This window comes from Haplochromis burtoni, unplaced genomic scaffold (genome assembly GCF_018398535.1).
Source record: "Haplochromis burtoni strain Fernald_Lab_line unplaced genomic scaffold, NCSU_Asbu1 Contig_81, whole genome shotgun sequence".
NCBI lineage: Eukaryota > Metazoa > Chordata > Actinopteri > Cichliformes > Cichlidae > Haplochromis > Haplochromis burtoni.
In genome coordinates, this window is record NW_024582442.1 from 357,346 (window position 1) to 381,337 (window position 23,992).

Genomic DNA, 23,992 nt, shown 5'->3' on the forward strand with positions numbered 1-23,992 from the left:
CACACATCACTCCTCATCCTCCTCCCTGCTCTGCTGTTTTGTTGTTGTCACGTGACTAAGCTGTCTCAAGCAGACACAAGCTCGCTGCAGTGCATGAGAAATGGAGATATTCTATGGCTATAAATGAAAACACTGCAAACAGCGATGCATGTAGAAAAGAAATTCCCTTTTGTGGCAAAACAAACAAACAGAAAGGAAACAGTTTATTTAAACACCGGGAATAAGAGATATTTCCCCCCAGAGCAAGCAGTAAAAGAATCTTTAGGAGGAGGGAAATTCCTCAGACACACCCAGGACCCAGCACAGAGGTCAGAGGTCACTATCAGAGTCTTTCCAGAAAGGCAAAGAACATCCAGGTAGCTCAAAGAGTGGTGAAAATGATGTTTCATCAACACAAGCACACTTTCCAGGTAAGCACATTTAAATTCCAGGTCTCCAAGAACGTTTCAATTTTATTTGTCACATACACAGTTATAGAAGTATATCGTACAGTGAAGTGCTCAGACTGACTGTACAAGTAAAGAGGAAGACATAATAAAGATGAATTCAAATAACTTTTTGAATAATAGCTATCTAATATAAATAACTAGAAGGCCAACCATAGTTTAGGGGTGAGTACTGGGTACCGGGGAAATGGTGGGGTGGGGCAGCCAACAAGTGTTCCCATCAAGCAACCAAGTATTAGTGACAGTGTATTGGTATAACTGTTACATGGAAAGATGGAAACTGTTATGGAAGGACAGAAATACATTGTTTTTGTGCATGTGTACTGGTGTTTTTCTTGTATTTCTTCAGCCACCCTAACCAGTAGCAGTCACGTTCCCCTGTAACAGTTCCAGTGAAGGAAGTCTTAGAGGACAGAGCATCTATTTGCCTTCTTTTTGATGGGTGAAGGGCACAGGACAGCCCGAACGACTTCATCAAACACAGTTTTAACGCCACGTTGCGTCAGGGCTGAGCACTCCAGGTACTGGACAGAACCTAAGGACGGGAAAAAGAAGGCAGGTGGTTTATTACTGGAATCTGCTGTCTTCCATGAATTATAATTAACCATTTAAAAAAGTATCAGAGATAACTGAAGCCATTACCAATCTCTTTGGACAGGGCCAGTCCTTGAGAATAAGTAATTGGAGAGATTTTATTCTTCTTCAGCTTCTCCAGGGTGTCCTTGTCATCTCTCAGGTCCAGTTTGGTGCCTACGAGGATTATGGGAGCGTTGGGACAATGGTGTCTCACCTCATGGCACCACTACACAGAGATAACATTTACAATTTAGGGATATAATGTTTTAGATCGTTCAGTGTTATCTTGAACGCTTTATTTTATCAGTGCTGCAACTAATTGCCATTTGCATGAGAAGCCTGCTAAAGATGCAAACCAAGAATCCCAGCTGTGCACAAAAACTAGAATAACCAGATTTTCCAATATTTCCAGTCTTTGTTATCCTAACTTCTGTAAAGATCTCTCAAAACTATCTCTGAAAATGTCATTCAGTAAACACTTTTTGATGGAACTGCAAATAAACAATGCACCATTTTGCCCCAAATCCTGATCCAGTAAAACTCTTGGCTATAAGGGGGAAACCTCTGCGCAGCCAAACACACCTAGAGTAGGGGTGTGACTTGTGCCATCAGCCAGTGACATTTGCCCACTTGGTGATATGAGTGACTTTTCTGTCTTTAGCCTGTGGTGACAGGCTGTTTGGATTGTGACTAATTGACGGTTTCTTGTAAACCTAGTGGAAGTCCTTTTTTGGGGGGGTAAATATTTATCTATTTGGTTCATTACTAAGCTACAATAATTCAAAGAATAGGCAAAGTTTGACATCTTCAAATTCAAAATTGATAGAAAACAAACAAAATTTGGTCTTGTTTGGTGTTGGTCTCTTACACCCTTTCCAATGGAAAGTGGTTATACCGCACATGGTGTTAAACTTAAGTGGGAAACAAGTGTGACACACTGACAAATGTGTCTAATATCAAGCTAAATAATATGTAGACCAGGTCCTCTGCCAGATCTCCCAACACACCCTCACACATTGGGTAAGAATTTGATGACAAATTCTTAAGCATAAGAATTTGCTTAAGTGTATCTTAAGATAAACATTTGTCAGCTGTCTCCACTTTCCTGTGTTCCTTTCATTTTATGACAAGTTGGAATCTGTACTATAATTACCTACACAACGTCCTGTTAGTTACAACTTTACTTTCCATCATATTAGGATCTTTCAGGAACTGTAGCTGCATTTTTCCAATGAGCTTATTGATTAGTTTTCCATCTACAATTGCTTGTGCCTGTTTGGCAGCACAGGCATGAAATGAATGAACAACATGATGTCGACTACTCACCTTATGACGGACGTTTTCATACGAGGCAGGCATCACGAGTGAAAAGCAGATGAGAAACACATTCTGGTAAGACAGAAATACCGAAGTAATCACTGCCTGTAACAACCACTTCCTGTTAAGAAGGGTTTTTGAGTTTTATGCCAAATCTTTAGCTAATAGCTCTTTGGAAATCACCTTGTTTGTGCAGAAATACTTTTTTAAATGTCTGTTAAATTGTTATGTTTGAGATTTTTAGTCAATTCAACTAAAGAAATGGGAATAAATAATGTTTTTGCAACAGGTTTATAGTAACAAAGTGCTGGAAAACACAATTAAAAATCTGTCGACATAACAGTGGTTCATCCCTCAGCTTAAGTTCGTTTTTATACATGATTCTTAAATGGTTTAATTAAATAAGTAAATAAATACTGTAGAACTATTGCTCAAGAAGACTTAGAAGTGAGATATCAGGAAATGAGGGGAGACTTTTGCACAATAATGTAAGTGAACTATAGCACAACATTGAGTGATTGCTGACAATCAGAACGTAATCATGTTTTTGTTGTGGTTGTTGTACCGTCTCTGGGTAGGAAAGGGGGCGGAGTCTGTCGTAGTCTTCTTGTCCTGCTGTATCCCAAAGGCCCAGGTTCACTGACTTGCCATCCACCATAACATTGGTGGAGTAGTTGTCGAACCTGATAGAAAATGAAGTGCGTAGAAGCTAAACCTTCAGGCTTAATATAAACTGGTAAAACATTACCTCTACTAAAATAAAAAAACAGGAGAACAAGGGAAATCGATTGATTTATTGTTTCATTATTCCACTCCTATGATTCTAAAATCCTCTGCAAGGCTAATTTTAATATAAAACATTCACACGATGTCAAGCGATGCCAAGCATGATTGTGTAAGGATTGTGCAGGAGGATGAAAAACCAATTACTGACTTACACAGAGGGGATTTCCTCTCCGGGAAAGGCATTGGTGGTGTAGCCGATGAGCAGACAGGTTTTACCCACTGCTCTGGAATGAAGAAGAGGCTGGATTAGCATTTATTGAAAGAAGGCAAAAAACTCACCAAAAGTTGTTACTGTTCATCTGGACGTAGCGTTTTCAGCGGGAGAAACGTTTCGTCACTCATCCAAGTGACTTCTTCAGTCTTTTATAAGTTTTCCCCAAGCTTATAAACACTCTGTGAATGGCCACTGATCAATGATCATGTAGTTAGTTAGGATTATGTGTTAACTAATTATTTCCACAATAATTAGTTAAATAAAAAAATAAAATAAAACAAATAATTAACCACAATTCAGTGGGTTCCACACTGAACTTAGAGGAAAGAAAAGTATTGATCCTATTGCGCTAGTATCAGTCCAATACTAATAACAGAGTAGGTATCGATATTATCGATGTATGTCTTTCTAATCTTTCGCTGAGTGAAGTTAGCTCTTTCTTTTCTCCCTGTGAGATACAACAGCTGGACCTTTAACTAGCAACACACTTTGAGACAAACTGCACATAAAAAGTTTGTGTGTTTGCTGATGTTTGCTGAGCTGATAGAAACGTTGCATTTGAAATGATCTGCTAAATAAAAAAAAATACTACTCCCTTTATGCTCTCGTCTTCTGTAGGGCTAGTTAGATGCTGAAGTAACTAACGGACATTAAAAAACAAAAAACTTAGAAAAAACCTTGAACCCCCGACTTCACCACTTCACACGGTTTTGCCTTATATTCATCTCATTTTATGCGGTGATTAATTGCCTTTAATGTGTCAGCATCGAGTTTGAAATTGCAGCATCGCTAACCACCTGTAAAATATCAATATTAACTACTTATATTAAATGAACTCACCCGTCTCCAACGACAACACACTTAATGGGTTGCATTGTGCTGTAGCAGCTGGAGAAATGCTGTTAGCCCGGGAGCCAGCCAACAACAGCTCATTCTCATCATGCTGCCTTGCTTTAACCTTGAAAGTCGGATGCTGGTGCTGCGCTGGGAATGTCGTCCGCGTTCCAGTGCTCGGAAAACAGGTTGTTTTTTTTGCACCATGGTGGAGGCCTCCGCCTATCAGGAGCTACAACAAAGCAAAGCATGTTTTTCGTTGTTGTTGCTGTTGTAATCCTGGATAGAGCCCGCTCGATCATAAGTACACATCAGGTGGTAGAGACTTCAAGTATTACAGTTTTGTTATACTGTTTGCACGCACTGTTGTCACCTCGAGTCACAAGTCGGGGTTGGTGGGACTTCTCCCACTTTCTTCTTTCGTCTGTTTCCTTTAAAGGTCTCCATCTGTCCCCACACCTTGCATCCTCTCCTGTCACCCCAACCGTCTGCATGTCCTGCTTCACTACATCTACGGATCTTCTCTGTGGTCTTCCTCTTTTCCTCCTGCCAGACAGCTCCATATTCAGCATCCTTTGACTTCTTGGACTTTCCAAGTGGAAAATCCGAATTTAAAGAGAATTCCAGTTGAAACTCCCATTTGGAGGAGCTCCAGATAACGTCATAACTTTTAATGCGAGTTGACTCATAAATTTCCTGGATATATTCCCATATTTCACGGGCTGCTCCGGAAGTAGCAGCAGCAACCGCTTCTGAGGTTTAAAAAATTTGCCGCGCTTGTATTGTTTTTGTTTCAACTGTGTAACAGTGTTATTATTCCTCCGATAAGGCAAGTCTCTTAATGAACCTTTCGGGCTTTCGTCCTCAACCGTGATGTGGTTATTTTATTATATTTTTTACTTTATGTAATGAAGAACATGAAGGAAAAGTGCACCTAAAAGATTAACTCCACACTTACAGTCATATGCTCATACAAGATTTTATTGGCTTTTTTTAAAGTGAGGTAATTGAAAACGGATATTCCTGGTGTCAGATTAACAAAGTGAGTGAGTCTAACTTCTGCTTAAACAGGTTATGGCACATGAAAAGTGGAGGCAACAAAACTTCACAAATGGTTACTTCAAGCTCTTTGTTGACAGCAAGGTGACGCGACTGCCTTCATAAGGAGAAACTGAAGTTTGTTAGGTGCTAAATATGGTGGAGCTGAATGAACAGCAGCAGGCGGTCAGGTGTGTGTTAATCCTTTGAGATGACAGAGCAAAGGTTTTGAAGTTTTTTTACTTGTAAAAGCTTGAAACACACACACAGACACACACACACAACACACACACACACACACACACACCGACAACACACACACACACACACACACACACACACACACACTCACACACACACACACACACAGTCAAAACTTTCAAGTTTTTTTCAGAAGAACACAAACGATTCTTTGGTCAGTTCCAACTTACCTTTATTAAATAAAATCTCAACAAACTACATTGTATCATATACTTTCTTTTGCATATATTTGTATATAAACCATTTTAAATGGTTGGAAAACAATCTAACAACCGAATAGACAAAACCCCACTCTGTATATATCCTCAGTACAAATCTGGGAAATTACATCAAAGTATATAAGACTGACATTCATCCAGCTTTGGTTTGCTCGTCTTTTAAGGCAATAAATAAACGAATAAATAAATGTTAAAAAAATAAAAAGACAGGCTCAAGAAGTGCAGTATTCTCAGTGAAATGGGCAGTGAGGCTCACATATAGATACTTTGTTAGACTTTAAATAGACAAAATATCTGTTGAATGTCTGTTGGGGACGAGGAAAAGTTATTTTGCAATAATTATATTTATCATTTTGTAACCCTGCCCTACTTCCACTTAAACAAACTAAGCAACTGACTTTAAGCACACACACACAAACAGTGGGGGGTAAAAGCTGAAGGCAGTCTGTGGTGTGTCTTACAAAACATCCAATACATATTAGAAGACCTCGAGAAATTCATGGTCTCCTCTATACAGTATTGTTAGGACAGAATTAGGGTCTAAAATAGTCCAACTTCTTCTCGTAAACCTGACCCTGCGTTGGTATAACTGAAGTTTTGTGTGTGCATACTGGTGTGTTTCTCCCTCACCACTAGCAGTCATGCTCCCCTGTAACTGTTCCAGTGAAGGAAGTCTTAGAGGAGAGAGCATCTGGTTTGGGCTGGTATCATCAAAGATGAGCTTGTGGGGCCTTTTCGGGTTGAGGATGGAGTCAAGCTCAACTCCCAGTCCTACTGCCAGTTTCTGGAAGACACCTTCTTCAAGCAGTGGTACAGGAAGAAGTCTGCATCCTTCAAGAAAAACATGATTTTCATGCAGGACAATGCTCCATCACACGCGTCCAAGTACTCCACAGCGTGGCTGGCAAGAAAGGGTATAAAAGAAGAAAAACTAATGACATGGCCTCCTTGTTCACCTGATCTGAACCCCATTGAGAACCTGTGGTCCATCATCAAATGTGAGATTTACAAGGAGGGAAAACAGTCACCTCTCTGAACAGTGTCTGGGAGGCTGTGGTTGCTGCTGCACGCAATGTTGATGGTGAACAGATCAAAACACTGACAGAATCCATGGATGGCAGGCTTTTGAGTGTCCTTGCAAAGAAAGGTGGCTATATTGGTCGCTGATTTGTTTTTGTTTTGTTTTTGAATGTCAGAAATGTATATTTGTGAATGTGGAGATGTTATATTGGTTTCACTGGTAAAAATAAATAATTGAAATGGGTATATATTTGTTTTTTGTTAAGTTGCCTAATAATTATGCACAGTAATAGTCACCTGCACACACAGATATCCCCCTAAAATAGCTAAAACTAAAAACAAACTAAAAACTACTTCCAAAAACATTCAGCTTTGATATTAATGAGTTTTTTGGGTTCATTGAGAACATGGTTGTTGTTCAATAATAAAATTATTCCTCAAAAATACAACTTGCCTAATAATTCTGCACTCCCTGTAGACTCTTGGTGGGGATTTGAATGGTTGCCTCCAAGTTAGATAAAGTTCCTTCCATATATTTTCTGTCACTTGTCCAGACCTCCCACTCCAAAGCCACCTCCTCAGGCTTATCTGTGGGGAACACCTAGGCATTTCCAAGCCGGCCAAGAAATGCAATCTCTTCAGTGTGTCCTGGATCTACTCCAAGGCAGTACATCCCTGGAAGACTTTGTCCACGAGGCACCCTGGAGGCATCTTAGTCAGGTTGCCTTAACTACCTCAGTTGACTCCTTTTGATGTAGAGGAGTGGCAGCTTTACTCCGAGTCACTCCCAAACGACTAAACTCTGCACACTATCTCTAAGGGTGAAGCTAGCCTTCAAAGAAAGCTCATTTCTGCTGCTAAAATCTGCAATCTCATTCTTTCAGTCACTACGCAAGCTTGTGACGATAGGTGAAGGCAGGGACACAGAATAGTAAATCTGCAGCTTTGCTTTCATGCTCAGCTCTCTTCACTACAACAGACAGGTACAGTGTCCATATCTGCAGACACTTCACCCATTATGTGACATTTCCAAAATTTCCACTCTTTAACATGTCAGGATCCTTCAGGCAATATTACTGTATTTTTCTATTATTGATCAGGTTTCCATCTACAGAACAGGCATAAAATGAGTAAACATCATGGTACTGACACTGAGAGCTGGACTAGTAAACCCTAAACAAGCTAACCCCATCAAAAAATCTTTCCATAATACAGCCACTGCTCACCTTATGACGGACGTTTTCATACGAGGTACAACACACGAGCGAAAAGCAGATAAGAAAAATGTCCTGGTAAGACAAAGAAACAAAGCAGTCAGAACCTAATCTCTTTGTATTTTGCAAAAAAATTGGTGCAGCAATTTATTTAAATGTGCATGCATACACTTGTGGAGTTTACATACTCTGATTATGAACATGACTGTCATGGTAATTTGGGGCTTTTAGTATTTCTTGGAACTGTTATTTTCCAAAGTGGAATGACTGTACAGCATACGTCTTTGGATACTGGCTGTCTTTTCTTATATTCCCCATCAAGGGGATCCCACACTGCTTTAATAATGTTCTGTCAGGAAAGGTTTCTTGACAACCGCCCTTTAACTGAGGTAATTTCTGATGAGGCTTTGGTGAATGGCCGATGGATCATCCCTTGAGTTAGGTGCCTTTTTTATTCCTGAATGAGTCACGAGTCAGTGTTAAATGGCTTAAGATATAGCCAAACTACAAAAAAAGAAACATTTCTCTAAAGAAATGAGGCAAGGCTCAAGTACTGTAAGTGAACTTTAACACAGCATTGTGATCTTTTTTTTGTATGTGATCTTTTTTTTGTACCGTCTGTTAGTAAGAAAGTGGGCGAAGTTTGTCATAGTCTGCTTGTCCTGCCGTATCCCAGAGAGCCAGGGTCACTGGGTTCCCATCCACCATAACATTGGAAGAGTAGTGGTCGAACCTGACAGAAGTGATGAAGTGTGAATGAGCTAAACTTAGTTTAATATAAACTGTTAAAACATTACCTCTACTAAAATTGAAAAAACAAAAGAGACACAGAACCTAAATGGAAATCAACCTTTCCTCTTATTTATTTTGCCCTTTAGCGGCTTCTGCTCTCTAAAGAAATATTCACTCATTTTTTAAATCTAACTGAACCAAAAGCCTGTGTATCATCCCACAGTTACAGTAATGAGGATCAGCACTTTCCACAGCTGAAACAGAATCAGATTAGGTGGAGTTTCCTCATAACTTTCTGTAACACATTTTTCTTGGCTAGTTACACTCTCGACCTGTCCAGGATGTACCCCACCTCTTGACCTATGACAGCTGGGATTGGCTCCAGCCCTGATAAGGATAAACAGAAGTGGATCAATGGATGGATAGTTAGAGTGAACTGCTATGATTGTTGCCTCTTCCACAAGCCAAGCTCTCACATTACATGATTCTGCAACATGATCCCAGCTTGATCATGAAGTGAAGAGGATGATTGATTACTGACTGCTAGTCTTGCATAAATAAATAAATGTTCACTGCACTGCACTTTTGGATACTCACACCGAGGGGATTTCCTCTTCCGGAAAGGCATTGGTGGTGTAGCTGGTGAGCAGACAGGTCTTATCCACTCCTCTGTAAGGGAGAAGAGGCTGGATTAGCATTTATTGGGGAAAGGAAAAAAAAAAAAAACACAATCGTAGGTATGAACTGAGGAGACTGCACCTTTTGCATGGCTGGGGTCAGGTCAGTACCAGTTGTGCTACTTTTCCAAATCCCTGATCGATCTAATCGTTTGGAATGTGCAATGCCTTGAAACAGTATTTGTACACCCTAAACTTTTCCGCAATTTGCCATGTTACAATGACAAAATGAAAGAGATTTTATGTGATATACCAGCAAAAAGTAGTGCAAAATTGCTTCCATAGTATTCTACATAATATTGTACATTTAAAAATATCTTAATATAACATACAATGTGTCATAATAGAATTTTCCATTCTGAAAACACCATCACCAAAACAAAGGAATCCATCAGACATAGTACTACACGTTGTTGTGTTTGTGTCTACAAAGTGTTACTACATGAGACAACCTAGAAAACAATGTAAAAACCACAACAGCATAAAATGCTGTCGATTTAAAAACTAATAAATAAATAAATATTCCTCTATATTCTCAAGAAAACTTCCAGCTTTGATTATTTTTCTGCTGATTATTAAGTTAAACTGTAGTTTTTCCCCTGAAACAGCACTGCTTAGTGGCTTCATGAAAGCTGAGGTGGAACGGGATCAGGTGTTCCCAGCACTGTCGTCTATCGCTTTCCCTTTCAGCACTGAGTGAAGCACTTTTGAAAGTGAAAGTCAGTTTGTGGATTTAACATTTGAGCACACTGTTTGGAGATGCAGTGCTAAAAATCAGAGGCTGGGATGCTGAAAATAAAAATGGTGGATCAGAAATTGTTTAGCATATTTATTTATTTTTTTGTTCCAAAATAAATAAAAATAAATAAAAGATATGGCATCCAAAATTGTAGCCACCCCCCCTATCAAGTTTGAAATTATGATATCATGAAAACACCAAACCTTTAGCTAATGTTATATCTAAAGGTAAAAATCAGGTTTAAAACATGAACTAATACCGATTAAATAAACGTACCCGTCTCCGACGTCAACGCATTTAACGGTCTGCATTGCGCCGCAGCTAGCCCGAGAGCCAGCTAATCCCAGATCGATGCTCATCATGCTGCTTTCCTTTTAACCGGATGGTCGGAGCTGGAGATGAGCACTCATCAAGTCGAGGTCAAGCCAGCCGCACCTTCAACTTTCCTGCTCCTCTATTCTTAATATTACGGTACTGGTGCCGTCCAGAAATCCAGAAACCCAATGAAAGACGCCTTTATCCTGCTTTGAATCAGTTTTCATTTTATTTGCAAAAATAAACCTTTACCTTGTGATTAATAAGTAATACAAGTTATTATAATAACGTATTAGACATACATTACAAATTATAAAGCTGTTTTAACAGGATATTTAATTGCGACATTGAAGAAATATTTCAGTAAATGTTCATTCACGTCTCCCAGCTCACAGTTAAGTGTCATAGCATATAACTAAAATAAAACATGACAAAAATAAAAGTCCGTAAATACTCAATCTAATCAATTTATATACAGTATTATCGTATTGCTTCCATAATATTGTACATTTAGAAACAATGTAGTGTTGCATATAATGTGTTATAATGTTATATAATTTTCCATAATCAATAATTCTAATTAAACACTTGTAATTTATATTCTAGAGTCTTACACGTTGAGACAACAGTTGCTGTGGATTGGATCTATATATATGGAATTGAATTGAATAGTTCTGGTGATGTATTGGTTTCACTGGACTGCTATTCAGGTTTACCCCAATGACTCTAGAGTACTGTACAGTCATTGGTTTACCATGACTCTACATGTGGCGAGTCTTACCTCATATCTGTACAGTTTTAGAAAAAATAAAAACAAAGTTCACTCATATTACATTATCATATGTATAATACTCTCAAATTTAGTAGATGATTGAACAAATCCACTATTCCAGTTAATGGCACCTCAGAGAACTGTATATGGCTTGATAAAACAAATAACTAAAAACAGGAAAAGTCCACTCAAATTACATAGTAATATGTGTAATACTACCATTTGTGAACTGTAATTACAGTAGTTTTCTTTATAAAAGAATATTTCAGCAGATACCTACAATAAAAATAATAATAATAATAATGACAATAATAATAACAATGATGCACTGGACCAATTCTGCAAAAAATTACCTTTCCACATTCATAATTTTGCATTTTTTTTGACGTCCTCACTGGATTTTTTTACTTTTTCCCAGAATCTCCATGATTTTTCATTTTAGATTACTTTAAATAAAAGCATTTGATTAAATGAAAAGTTATACAGTATGAGAAGATATATCTTAACTATAGTTACCTGTGCTGGTTAGAGTTAGTGTCAGCTTTCATGGGAATAGAGTGAAAGCTTTGTGTCACAATGTAAGGAACTGCAGGAATTATTGTTTTGATTGGGTTTTTATCAATATCATCAAATACAACCCCAATTCCAAAAACTATGAGAAGCTCTGAAACGCAATTAAAAAGAATGCAACTACCCGCAGGCTTTTAAAAACACTTTTTAATTCAAAATAGAGCATAGAAAGAAAAAGATAAAATAATTTCCAAACGCATCGCTGAAAAAATAGGAGTAGTTAAAAAAAAGCATTAAAATCGCTTTATAATTTATTGCGTATTTATTTATTTATTTATTTATTGTGTATGTATAATTTATTGTATTTATGTAACAGAACCTGTTACTTCCACAAATAAAATGAAAAAACAATTTAAAAGTTGCAGGATAAAGACTTCGTGCTGTTCTTTCTCAGAGTATCTGGATCAATCGGTACTCGTATATACCGCGAACTTCACGGCAACTTCTTAGACGACAAAAGAACAAAACAAAAACACTTAAAAACACTGGTCAGAAGATCCCTCCCTACATTCCCACGCCTTCGTGGGTTGTTCTGGAAGCTATGAAGCAAAACAGCTGTCACCACTCCTAAGGGAAATAAAAAAATAAAACAAAATAAAAATGAAGTTAGCCTGCACCACCAGCAGATGGTGCATCCGGTGCCCTGGGGCCAGACGCCCAGACAAACTCTGGGCATGTGAAACATCCTAAAAACAAACCATGCAGCTGAAACAATGTATTATAATGTAATACATGTTTATCTTGGTCCTTTAAAAGAAATAACACGCTGAATGAGGAAGTGACGTAATTTGTGCATTCCTATTCATTTCTTTGGACTTTGGAGAATTTTCCCCTGAACTCCGACTTTCAGGTAGGGCGTTAAAATAGGATTTGAAAGATCTCTCGGGCTTTTTCTTGGTAATTTACTCTAAAATTCGAATACGTTTATTAATGCAGTAAAACAATATTGTGGTTTAATCGGTTTGAATCCATGTGAGTTTTTACACACGCAACATAATAAACTTAATGGGTGGCATTTTTGTCAAATAATCAAAAGATTCAGGCTCAGCAAAGTAATTACATCAGTTGTTGCTGAATTTAATCGGTATGACTGTGAAGGTTTTATTAATGTTCAAAATAGCTAATTTCTTACTTTATGACCTGATGTTTGCGTCTTGTATTTGTTTACTCTAGTCAGAGCTTCCTTCTCATGCATCCCTTGCCAGTTTGCTTGTTGCCTGGTTTTAACCAAGTAATTTTTGGTCATTATTCTTTTGATACTGGAGGTCTATTAATAGGGTTTTCTGGCTTTGCTCCTCATCTGTACTCTACATTTACAACTTTATGTAATTTTTTTTTTTTATTTATCTTTTATCATTTAATAAACACAAATAATTAAAAACTAAACTTTCCCAATGGGAAACTTTTTCAAATGAAAGATCTAAAATACAACACAGTAACTACAACATTAATTAGTTATTTCTTTATTTACTTGCATTCAAATTTATTTATATTAAAAGATTTGTTGTCATCTGTTAGAAACAAGATGAATTTTAACTCAGTTTAAAGGAATTAACAGCTTAATACGTACAGCTACCTAAAACTAAAGCAATCTAATACAATCAAACCTTCACGAATGGTGACTCTGAGACTATTGTAATTTCTAGACAGGCAGTCAACAAAGTGTCTTGGCCAGGCATTAAATGTGATTTAATCCATTAAAAGACACCACATCAACATTTTAATTGAGATTTAAAAATCTCAAGTATCCCAGTATCTACTAAAATGTCCTGTAAAAATGGTCTGGTGAAAGGACTGGAATGAAAATAAGCAAATATCCAAAGGCAAATATTTAAAGACCAGTAGAAACCCTAAAGAACTTTTTTTAATATAACATTAAACATGCTGGACTGTTGGGCTGTTTTAACTGAAGTATTTTGCCAGTTGAGTATGGCAATAATCTTCCATTGAGTAAACTGCACTTGGATCCCTTTTGTTTCGGATCAAAGGAAAACGAGCAGAGCAGAGTCTGTTTTACAGGAATTTATTGGCTTTTTCAAAAAGTGACAATAGCTTTTGTCCATAAAACTAAAGAGTCACAACATTGGCTTGAATTAAAGCACAGCTTGGAGTCTGAATACAATACCGATGAGCAACATGTACTTAACCCCTGATCTAGTAGTTCAAATACATTTTGTAAATAGGCAAAAAATATAACTGTAGCAAATTCTAATCTTAGTTTTCAGTATATGATACATGTACATGCTATCAGCATTAATTACAAAAAGCTAGGATTGTGGGGAGATTAAAGTAGCATTAACTGCAGAGGTAATAAACAAAAGATATTCATAGTGTTAGTTTAACAATACAGTGAGTGAGTCTAACTTCTGTGAAGAAAGATACAAAATAGTCAAATCACATGATTATAACAAAAAGATGAGTACACTGTATACTACACCATAACTGACAGTAGCTTTGTTACTGTTATTAGCAGGCATAAATGCTCTTTTAGTGACATTGCTTAGCCAGTAGTGATGCTAAAAATAAAAATAATAACATATAAATCAAATGTGCTCCACAAAAAGGTTTCGGATAAATGCCCACAGAGCATTAAAGGCTCTCTTGTTCCCCATCACCAAAACACCTGAATATTTCTCTTCCAAATACAAAAATCAAGTTTTCAGCTTCGCACTCCTGGGCAGCCATACAGTCGAGACACTTCTAGGGGGAATATTGCAAAGAGGAAAGAAAGAAAAAAAAAATACCACAAACACAACGGGTCCAATTGGAGCCAAATGCATAAAATACTGGAGATTTTTCAGGGATTCGTAGCACTGTTGGTGTCAGCAGACCTTTTCCCCCAGTCTCAATTTTCTCTCTGTGCTTCAGGCTTCATTCGATCCATAAGAATGAATTAACATGAATCATGTTAGGGCCAAAATGTAATTACTGGCAAAAAGGTTATGGTACATAAAAAATGGAGGCAATTAAATTTCACAGATTGTTACTTCATGGTGTTTGTTGATAGCAACGAGTGACGACTGCCTTCATAAAGAGAAAGTGAAGTTTTTGACTTTTAAATGGTTGATATGAACAGCAGGGAAACAGCAGCAGACTGTCAGCTGTGTTTTAAAGGTTTGAGACGACAGAACAAAGGATTTCTTTTCGGCTAAAATACAGCATGTGTGCAGAGTGTATTTGGCAAAATTTCTTCCACTTCAAACAAACTACCAAGACTGTAAACAAAAAACAAACCAAAAAACTGGACAACCAGTGGAAGAAAAAGTTGAAGACATTCCACGGTCCGTTCTACAAAACATCCAATCCATTTTAGAAGGCCTCAAGAAATTCAGTCTCGTCTATACAGTATACATTGTTAGGAAATAACTAGGGTCTAAAATAGTCCACACTCTTTTACCCTACACCTGACCCTATGTTGGAGTTTTCATGGAAACGGTTGGTATAACTGTTGCAGCTACACATATAGAAGGACAGAATCTGAAATACATTGTTTTTGTGTGTCTGTGTGTGTGTGTATACTGGTGTGTTTCTCCTGTGTCGTTAGCCACCCTCACCACTAGCGGTCATGCTCCCCTGTAACTGTTCCAGTGAAGGAAGTCTTAGAGGAGAGAGCACTTCTTCCCCTTCTTTTTCATAGGTGGAGGGCACAGGACGGCCCGGATGGCCTCATCGAACACAGTTTTAAGGCCACGCTGAGTCAGGGCTGAGCACTCCAGGTACTTTACAGAGCCTGAAGACAGGAAACAGAAAGGCATTGGTTTATTATTTGAATCTGTCTTCCATGACCATTTACAAGAAAAGGATCAGTGACAACTGAAGCCATTACCAATCTCTTTGGCCATGGCCAGTCCTTGGGGATAGGTAATGGGAGAGAGTTTCTTCTCCTTCAGCTTCTCCATGGTGTCCTTGTCATCTCTCAGATCCAGTTTGGTGCCCACGAGGATTATTGGAGTGTTGGGACAATGGTGTCTCACCTCAGGATACCACTGCACAGACACAGGAGTTACAAATTAGTGGTGTAAATATTCAGATCAGTCAGTGTCATCTTTAACACTTTATGTTATCAGAGCTCTGACTTATTACCATTTTTAATCAAGTGAAAGTTTTCTCTGCTCATCCAAACTCATATAGGGCCTTTCTGTGTGGCATCTGCATGGTCTCATCATGCCTACGAGGGTTTCCTCCCACACTTAAAAGGCACATACGTTGGCATAAGTGGTGATTCCCAACTGTCTGTAGATGATGTGAGTTTGAATAGTTAACTTTAAGCCCTGTCACTGCGCCTGTGTCCAGACGTTAAACTCAGCCCACTCTACAGATAATGACAGAATACTCAGAGTGACTTTATGACATCTTGAATAAACAAATACATATTACCACAAAAAAACAAAGATGCAATTTAAGGGGGAAGGCAGAATTAACACAACTGTCAAGCTGCGTGTCACCAAGAGGAAGTGTGAAACAGCCAAGGCTTGCTTCTTATCAGCACAAATGAGGCTTAATGTTTGCTTTCTAAACCGTTTACTTTGCTCCCGTCCACTCTGAAAACTCTGGACAAAGCAGTAGGTTAGCATTGCTAAGCTAAAATGACTTTGGATTAAAGCAAATGTGTTGGTCGCTTAGACCCCTTCCCAATGGAAACCGGCTAGTGTGGACCTGGTGCAAACTTAAGATGGTAAAACGGGTGACAAGTTGATAAATGTGTTTAGAGTAAGGCCTAATCCCATGACAAGCCTAGAGATAAATAGGTTGTAAAATCACCAGCAGTACATTCATTATGTGGACTTATGCTTATTTCCAATTCTTTAATTTAAGTGTATCATTTTCTTTTTTCACCAACTCCTGAAAAACTGTCTCTTCAGCTCATAAATACTCAGATATTTTCATCAGCTTGTTGCTACCAGTGTGTCTATGTTGTTTAGTGTGGAGCGGGCAGTGTAAAGTGGGTTTACAGCTACCCACAGCATCCACATTTACCATATACTGCAAGAGAAGTGAAAGTGAACCAAGACAGTAAAGCTGTGGGCAAGAAAAGCAACACAATGTTGCTGTGTGAAGCTGAGGGGAACTGCAGAGTCAGATAGTAATTTCCTGTGGTTTATCATTCCCTTTGCACTAAAGTAATCATATGACTCATGGCATATATAGTGAGGGTTGTCACACTGCTTCAGCTTGTTTGTTTAAAAATATCCACAATGTTGAGCAAATGTATCTGTAGTCCAGCCTGCATGTTATTGGTCCGTTAACTATTTTTAGACCAGCAAGGAGCACAAAGATCGTTGACTTTCATACAGTGGTTTAATGCAAGGAGCAAATTCTCAAAGGTAAAGGTTAACTGATAATATTTATAAATTATTTTAATCAAAATCAACAGAGTAACGTCAATCTGCTCCTTCGTCTCACAATAAACACACTGCTGAAAAACAGACCCTAAAGATGGACAAACAGCACAACATATTGACAGTAGGGCTGGGCTATATCATACCGTTCACGGTAATACCAGTGTAATGTTGGGCAACGATAGGAAAATTAAATATCGCGATGAATATGGATAAAACGCGCTTGCGCAGTGCCTTTGTTTACATACGCACATGGCAGCGACGCAGAATGAGAAGAGCGAAAGTGGATCGTTGAATGAAACGGATGAACCAGAATTGGTTTGTAAAAATGCTGCAACTTCAGTGGTGTGGAACTGGTTTAGCTTTCGTCCGTCAGATACACAACAAAGCACTATTTTTGGTAGCGCATGCTAGCGGGCCGTCGTTATTACCGTGTTGTTTGGAAAATACGGCACACTTAAAATCAATCCTTTGATTTTTCTGAAAATCGACAGTGCCCCTTATAATCCCGTGTGCCTTATGTATGAATTCTGGTTGTGTTTACTGACCTCGAAACGATTTTATGTACACGGCGCTCGAAAATCTGTCAAATGTTTTAGTACGACTTTGCTAAGCTACGAAGCCGCACCGCTTGATGGATTGTCGGAGCATTACGCTATCGTAGGCAGGAGCCTCGCGGAGTGATACGTACTGTGCTTCAACATAATATTACCGTATTGTGTGTGTATAACCTCTTTTTAAGTTTTGTGGATATTATACATGGTTATGCTGAGGATATGTCGGCCAATTTCCACTGGAAATGCCTTTTGGTTAAACTGTCAGCAAGGAATTTGCATTTGCACTGTTAATTTTTTATATAACTTTAATGCACTTAAAAAAGCTGCTTGTTTAAGTGAAAATACATTGATGTTTTTTTTTTTGCACTAATAAAGTTGAGGAGTTGTAAAGTATTTTGTCTAGTGTCAATTATATCGTCAGTTATATCGTTATCGCAAATTTTCAAATGTATATTGTGATAAATATTTTTGGTCATATCGCCCTGCTCTAATTGACAGCTATGCTTAGTTGACATACTTGCATTGCACTGACTTCATCAAAAATAAAAAAAAAAGAAAAGGAAAAAAAAAAGCTTCATATTCACAAAGTTCTTGCACATTACCCTAAATGATAAGCTCAAGCTCAGATCAAGGTCTTCTCAGAAAATAAACTGATTTAGTTTAATTTGCTCACAAAAGGAAATGATTCTAGTTTATCTGTGTTAACTTTAAGCTGATGTAGACAAACTGTAGCAAACTTTCCTTGTGTGTCTCACATGAATAATAGGGATGTACTTCTGAAACCGAGAACATTGCACCGCGTTCCACCTTCCCGTACTGCGAAACACACACAAAGCGGGTAATGCCAATAACCAATAACCAAGGCACGCTAATCTGGTAAAGGCTGAACAATTTAAAGATAACCTGGGTAAAAGGTAAAGAGGAAACAGAGCAACAAAAAAAACAAACAAAAATTTTCAATTTTTTTTTGTTATTCAGCTCATCCAAAGGAAAAAACATGAGGTAGTGCCCCAGCTGTGATTTTGAAGAACTGCTACACCCTTGTTTGGGGGGGGGGTGTAGTAACAAGCAACATAGCAACAAGATCCAGCCTCACTGAGCCTTTCCAAAGTGTGGACTTGAAACTATATAGCAGTTTTTAAATTCTGTTGACAGACTGAGTAAAAGCAAACTTATAATGAAATAATGTAACGCATGTTTTTCCTGAATGCTGTCGGCACATTTGATCCAAGAAGAAATGGTAAAACAGGATTTTCAAAGATAAAAGAGACCCCATTATATGCGATCAAAAAAAAAAAAAAAAAAAAAAAAAAAAAAAAAAAATCAATAAATAAAAAAAAAATTTTATATATATATATATATATATATATATATAAAAATTAAAAAAAGACCACACGTGGCACTAAGAAGTGGGCAAATTTGAGCTGTTTGTGAAATATTTCCATTTGGAGTTGAAAGTTGCTGTGTAGTCTACACCCTTTTCTTGTTTTTGTGCATCAGAAACAACTGCTAAATATCACAGATGCTAGCTAAAAAGCCACCAAAGGCAGATTGCAATTTAAACGCTAACTCCACTAAGGGGTGGACTTATCGAAAGTTTTTCCTCATACAATAGTTAAAATTGCTTTATCGTAACCATTGAGTATAGATTGCCGTGGCAAAATTAAGCTGTCTGCATGTAATTCAGTGTCAGTTTTTATTCTCCCACATGCTGTGAATGCATCATTAATTCCCCCTCTTCCAACAGGAAACATTTCTACCAGGCAAACTGCACTTCATATACTACCAGATAGGGAACAATATGGTGACAGCAGAAGTTTCAGACGAGCGAGGGTTTGGATTTCACAAGGAGGATGTCGAACAAAATGCAGTTATTTGCAAAACATGCTGTAAAACTATTGCCATGAAAGGTAACAGGACCAAGAATTTATTCCAAATCATCCACTGCAAAACTAAAAATGTTTTAAATTCGGCATGTCAACATCTCTTCACACACCAAAGAAAGTGTTAAATAAACCAGCTGTGATACCTGTGACTGTTCTTGGTCAGTCGTTTTCATAGTCACTATTTGTTCTGTAATTTGAGGTGACTACATTTTTTATTTTACAATTTCTATACGTTACGAGCACAAAACAGCACCTATTTAATTTTAATTGTTTTATTTTTTCTTAACTATTGCTTTTTTGTAGCTATGATCTTTCGTTTGTAAAAGCCGAGTGTTGATGACAAAAAGACTTACTGTCGCAATATTGTCATTTATGAAAAAAGTTTGTGCAACTGATGTTTACAAAAAACAAAAAAACAAAAAACCAAAACATTAAAATAAAACATTTCAATTCATTCAGATTTTTTTGCATTAAAAGAAAACAAAATATTGAATTGCTGATTTGAATGAGCATACTTGTGCAATTTTAGGCATTATACGGTTGGAAATAACATCTGTTTCTGAAGGTTATTTAAACATACAGTGGAACCCCGACTTACGAATACCCCGTTTCACGAAATTCAAGTTACGAAGGCACTGAACGGCAATATGTCTGTCCGTGTTACAGCAAAACGCCCGAGTAACGAAATCTGCTGGCTCTGATTGGCTGAGCCTACAATGCCTTCCGAATCATGTGACAACCCCTTGGCTTCTGTACTTGCGCTTCGCTGTTCCACTTGAACGACGTATTGTTGTTCTAGTTAGCAATTAGCCTATAGCCTATCGTTCAGCATCACCTCACTCAAAACCCGCAATGGGTGCTTCGACTTACCAAAATTTTCGGTTTACGAAAGACCCTCAGGAACGAATTAATTTTGTAAGTCGGGGTTCCACTGTATTGTCACATACATCATGTATTGTGATATAGCCAAAAAAATATTGTGACATTAGATTTTCCTAATATCACTCAGCCCCATCTCCAGCTGAACAACAGGAGGAGTGATACACTCTCCAAGTGTCATGCCTGTGATGTGCCCCTCCGTCTTGTGGTGAACAGGAACTATTTTTGGGGGCGGTACGAATAATTTGTGTGGCATTTTGTGTGTGATATGTTACGCTGTTGTTTGCTAAATTTGTATGTTTGTAGTTTTAGAAATGTGTTGTTTGTGGGTTTCACAACAAAATAACAAAACAAATCAAACTTTTTCCTACTCCACTTTATGTTTGTTGTGTGGTTTTGGGTCCATGTTAATACAGTGTGTCAAAATGAAATAACTGCTAGACATGGGGGATTGTGTCTTTTTTCCCCCCAGCAGTTCAAAATGAGTTAAATATAACCAATTATGTCCTTGAAGGGTATAATGCCAAGCAAGGACAAAAGTTTCACAATGAACAAAGTTTTATTAAGCTGAAACTCTTAATTTCATCTCTACTTTCCAGATTTTTTCCTTCATTTTTTCATTTAAATTTACTGATTAATTTTCTATCTACAGTGGCTTGTCCAGCACAGGCAAAAAATAAGCAAACTTAGAGACTACAAGAGCACAAACTGGATGGATGAAACATAAATAAGCTGACACCTTTCCAGCCTTCACTCGTTCTGACATACAGCAATTACTCACCTTGGCACGGACGTTTTCAAACGAGGCAGGACTCACAAGCGAAAAGCAGATAAGAAACACATCCTGGTAAGACACGGAAAACAAAGCAATCAGAGCCTGTAACAATCACTTCCTGTTAAGAATACTGGAAGGGATGGAGGGGAATCCTGTGTTCACAAAGGTGTGCGCATTTCTTTCAGTTTTTTTTTTTTCCTTTTAACTTCCTCATTCATTCTCAGAAATCAGACTCTGGTTTATGCATGGAGGATAATACACGAACTGTAGCACAACACTGTCTGATTATGTTTTTGTTGTGGTTGTTGTACCGTCTGTGGGTAGGAAAGTGGGCGGAGTCTGTCGTAGTCTTCTTGTCCTGCTGTATCCCAAAGACCCAGGTTCACCGGCTTCCCATCCACCATAACATTGGCGGAGTAGTTGTCGAACCTGACAGAAGTGATGAAGTGCAAATGAGCCAAGCCCTTCAGGCTTAATATAAATTGTTGAAATATAACTACTAAGAAGAAAAAAAAAAAAAAAAGGACAAGAAATACGCGGTGATCAACCTATCCCCTGATTAATCGTGCCCTTTTGCAATTTCTGCTCTCTCTTAAAAACAACTGCTCACTTTTAAAGTCTGGCTGAACCAAAAGCCTGTTTGTCAACTGCCTGCAGAGCCAGTTCGTGCCACAGTTAAGGTCGATAAAGATCAACACTTTCCACAGCTGGTCTAGGATCAGATTAGGTGCAGGGATTCTTCTTGACTTCCTGTAACATGTATTCCTGGTGTAGTTACAGTTAAATGCTGTGATTGTAACCTCCTCTGCAAGACTATATTTAAAAAACAAGATGCCATGCTTGCTCATGCATTGATTGTGTAAGGAGGGTGGAGACCAATTACTGACTGTTATTCTCACATAAATAAATAAATACTCACTGCGCTGCAGTCTCAGATACTCACACTGTGGGGATGTACTCTCCAGGAAAGGCATTGGTGGTGTAGCTGATGAGCAGACAGGTCTTACCCACAGCTCTGTAGGAGAGAAGATGTTGGATTAGCATTTATTGAGAGAAGGCAAAAAAAAAAAAAAGTGTGACTGGGCTCAGATCTTACAAATACTGACATAAGCAACAATCATTACAATTTCATTTCTACAAATGGTGTTAAGATCAGTAAACGGCACTGCTTACAACAAAAAAAAATCCCTGGTGTAATACTCTGGGAAAACGGAATTGTGTGATTTTCTAAGTTCTTCTTTTTGCAAGATAAAGCACATGAGAGCAGTGGTAGAGGCACATTTGCCAAATATGAAACTTTCTTGGTTCCCTTCAGCATGCTACCCTCATGTCTACTGCACAGTTCCCCTTACACTCAAAGCAAAATAAAGAGATTCAACACAGCCACGGGCTCTGAATGGGTCTTGCTGCTGCAGTATCTACCACACCCAGAGCAAGCGGTTATGAGTGCATTTACCTCCCACATATTGTTAGCACATCTTAATGTCACTGTCTTAGCTTGTGTGTTAATCCCCTGCTGCTGAGGAAGCCCTTAAATTTTGGGAAGCTGAAAAAGCGCTGTGTTTGTAGCTTTAACAGTGACTTGCTGGAATACAGCAGCGAGATGATGGACACACAGACACACACAAAAGCTAAATTCCTAAGTAATAATAGCGAAACTTGAATTTAAGCTGTGGATGTACAACCTGCCCTGTGATGTCTGACTCACCTAAGAGTGAAAGATTAGTCAACCACTTGCACACTGGCCAGCCTGTATTACCAATACTTACTCATACCACCAACCCTAATGTATGAAAACTATAGTCTAAATAAATAGATAAAAATATAATAGTCAAATGCGAGTACCCATGTCGGCAAAATTAACAGGTAGTAAAAGATTAGCAGCTAACTTTACCCGCTCGGAAATCTGTTGCAAAGGGTTTTAACGTCAGCTACTCGGATGACAGTCTTTTAGCTACAATTACATTTTTAAAAGGTAAAGAAAAATAAACAGGTGTTTAATATAAACTAATACCCGGCTGGGTTTGGTGAACTTACCCGTCTCCGACCACAACACACTTTATGGCCTGCATTGCTACGCGGCTAGAGGAATGCTAAGTTAGCCCGGGAGCCAGCTAACGTTAGCTAGAGTCTCTTTTCCTTTGTCCGGGATTGCTCGCTGGTGGAAAGTCCCAACGAGCGTCTTTCTCCGCCGACCTGTGCTGCTACAACCGAGCTCCTGGGACGCGAAACAACTTAGGGGGGACTTACACTAACTTTATCGAGCAGTTTACGGCGAGTTTACTCGTGAATTTCCCTTCCTACATTCCCATGCTTTCGTAGGCTGATCTGGAAGCTATGAAGCAAAACAGCGGCCACCACCCCTGAGTTTAAAAAAAAAAAAAAAAAATTAGTCTACAACACCACCAGTAGATGGCACATCCGGTGCACTGGTCCGTACGCCCACACAGACTTTCGTCCTAAAAATCAACCGGAAGTAGCCGAATTTCAGAGGATTGAATGAAATGTATTATAATATAACAGATTTAAAGTTTATTGTTTAATTTAGTGTGGGAAAACAAATAATACAAAAAAAAGTGGAGGGACTATTTATGGAATGACACTAAACGAGGAACTGACGTCAGCTACACGATCCCTGCAATTTCTATGGACTATGGCGTTTGGAATTTTTGCCCTCAATTGTGTCTTTCAGGCTAAGCTTTAAAAGAGGATTTGAAAGGTTTCTCTGCTCCAGCTTCATGTTTTTCTGTGGTACAAAGCATACCAGACATCTGTCCATACCCTAAAGATCATTCTTATGTCGTGATTACCCCAACTTTTTTTTTAT

At 38.2% G+C, this 23,992-nt stretch overlaps 2 protein-coding genes across 2 annotated transcripts; both read right to left on the reverse strand.

Moving 5' to 3' along the window:
* Nucleotides 1–185: 185 nt before the first annotated feature.
* Nucleotides 186–4,305, reverse strand: LOC102302422 (ras-related C3 botulinum toxin substrate 1). Its single transcript, XM_005925389.3, has 6 exons — nt 4,180–4,305; nt 3,278–3,349; nt 2,905–3,022; nt 2,349–2,411; nt 1,089–1,248; nt 186–981 (listed from the first exon to the last, which is right to left on the reverse strand). The coding sequence occupies exons 1-6, from the start codon at nt 4,212–4,214 to the stop codon at nt 851–853; spliced, it is 579 nt and encodes a 192-aa protein (XP_005925451.1). The 5' UTR covers nt 4,215–4,305; the 3' UTR covers nt 186–850.
* Nucleotides 4,306–13,736: 9,431 nt separating this feature from the next.
* On the reverse strand, nt 13,737–23,552 carry LOC102302927 (ras-related C3 botulinum toxin substrate 1). Its single transcript, XM_005925391.3, has 6 exons — nt 23,203–23,552; nt 22,109–22,180; nt 21,477–21,594; nt 21,172–21,234; nt 15,556–15,715; nt 13,737–15,459 (listed from the first exon to the last, which is right to left on the reverse strand). The coding sequence occupies exons 1-6, from the start codon at nt 23,235–23,237 to the stop codon at nt 15,329–15,331; spliced, it is 579 nt and encodes a 192-aa protein (XP_005925453.1). The 5' UTR covers nt 23,238–23,552; the 3' UTR covers nt 13,737–15,328.
* Between the last annotated feature and the right edge of the window lie 440 nt (nt 23,553–23,992).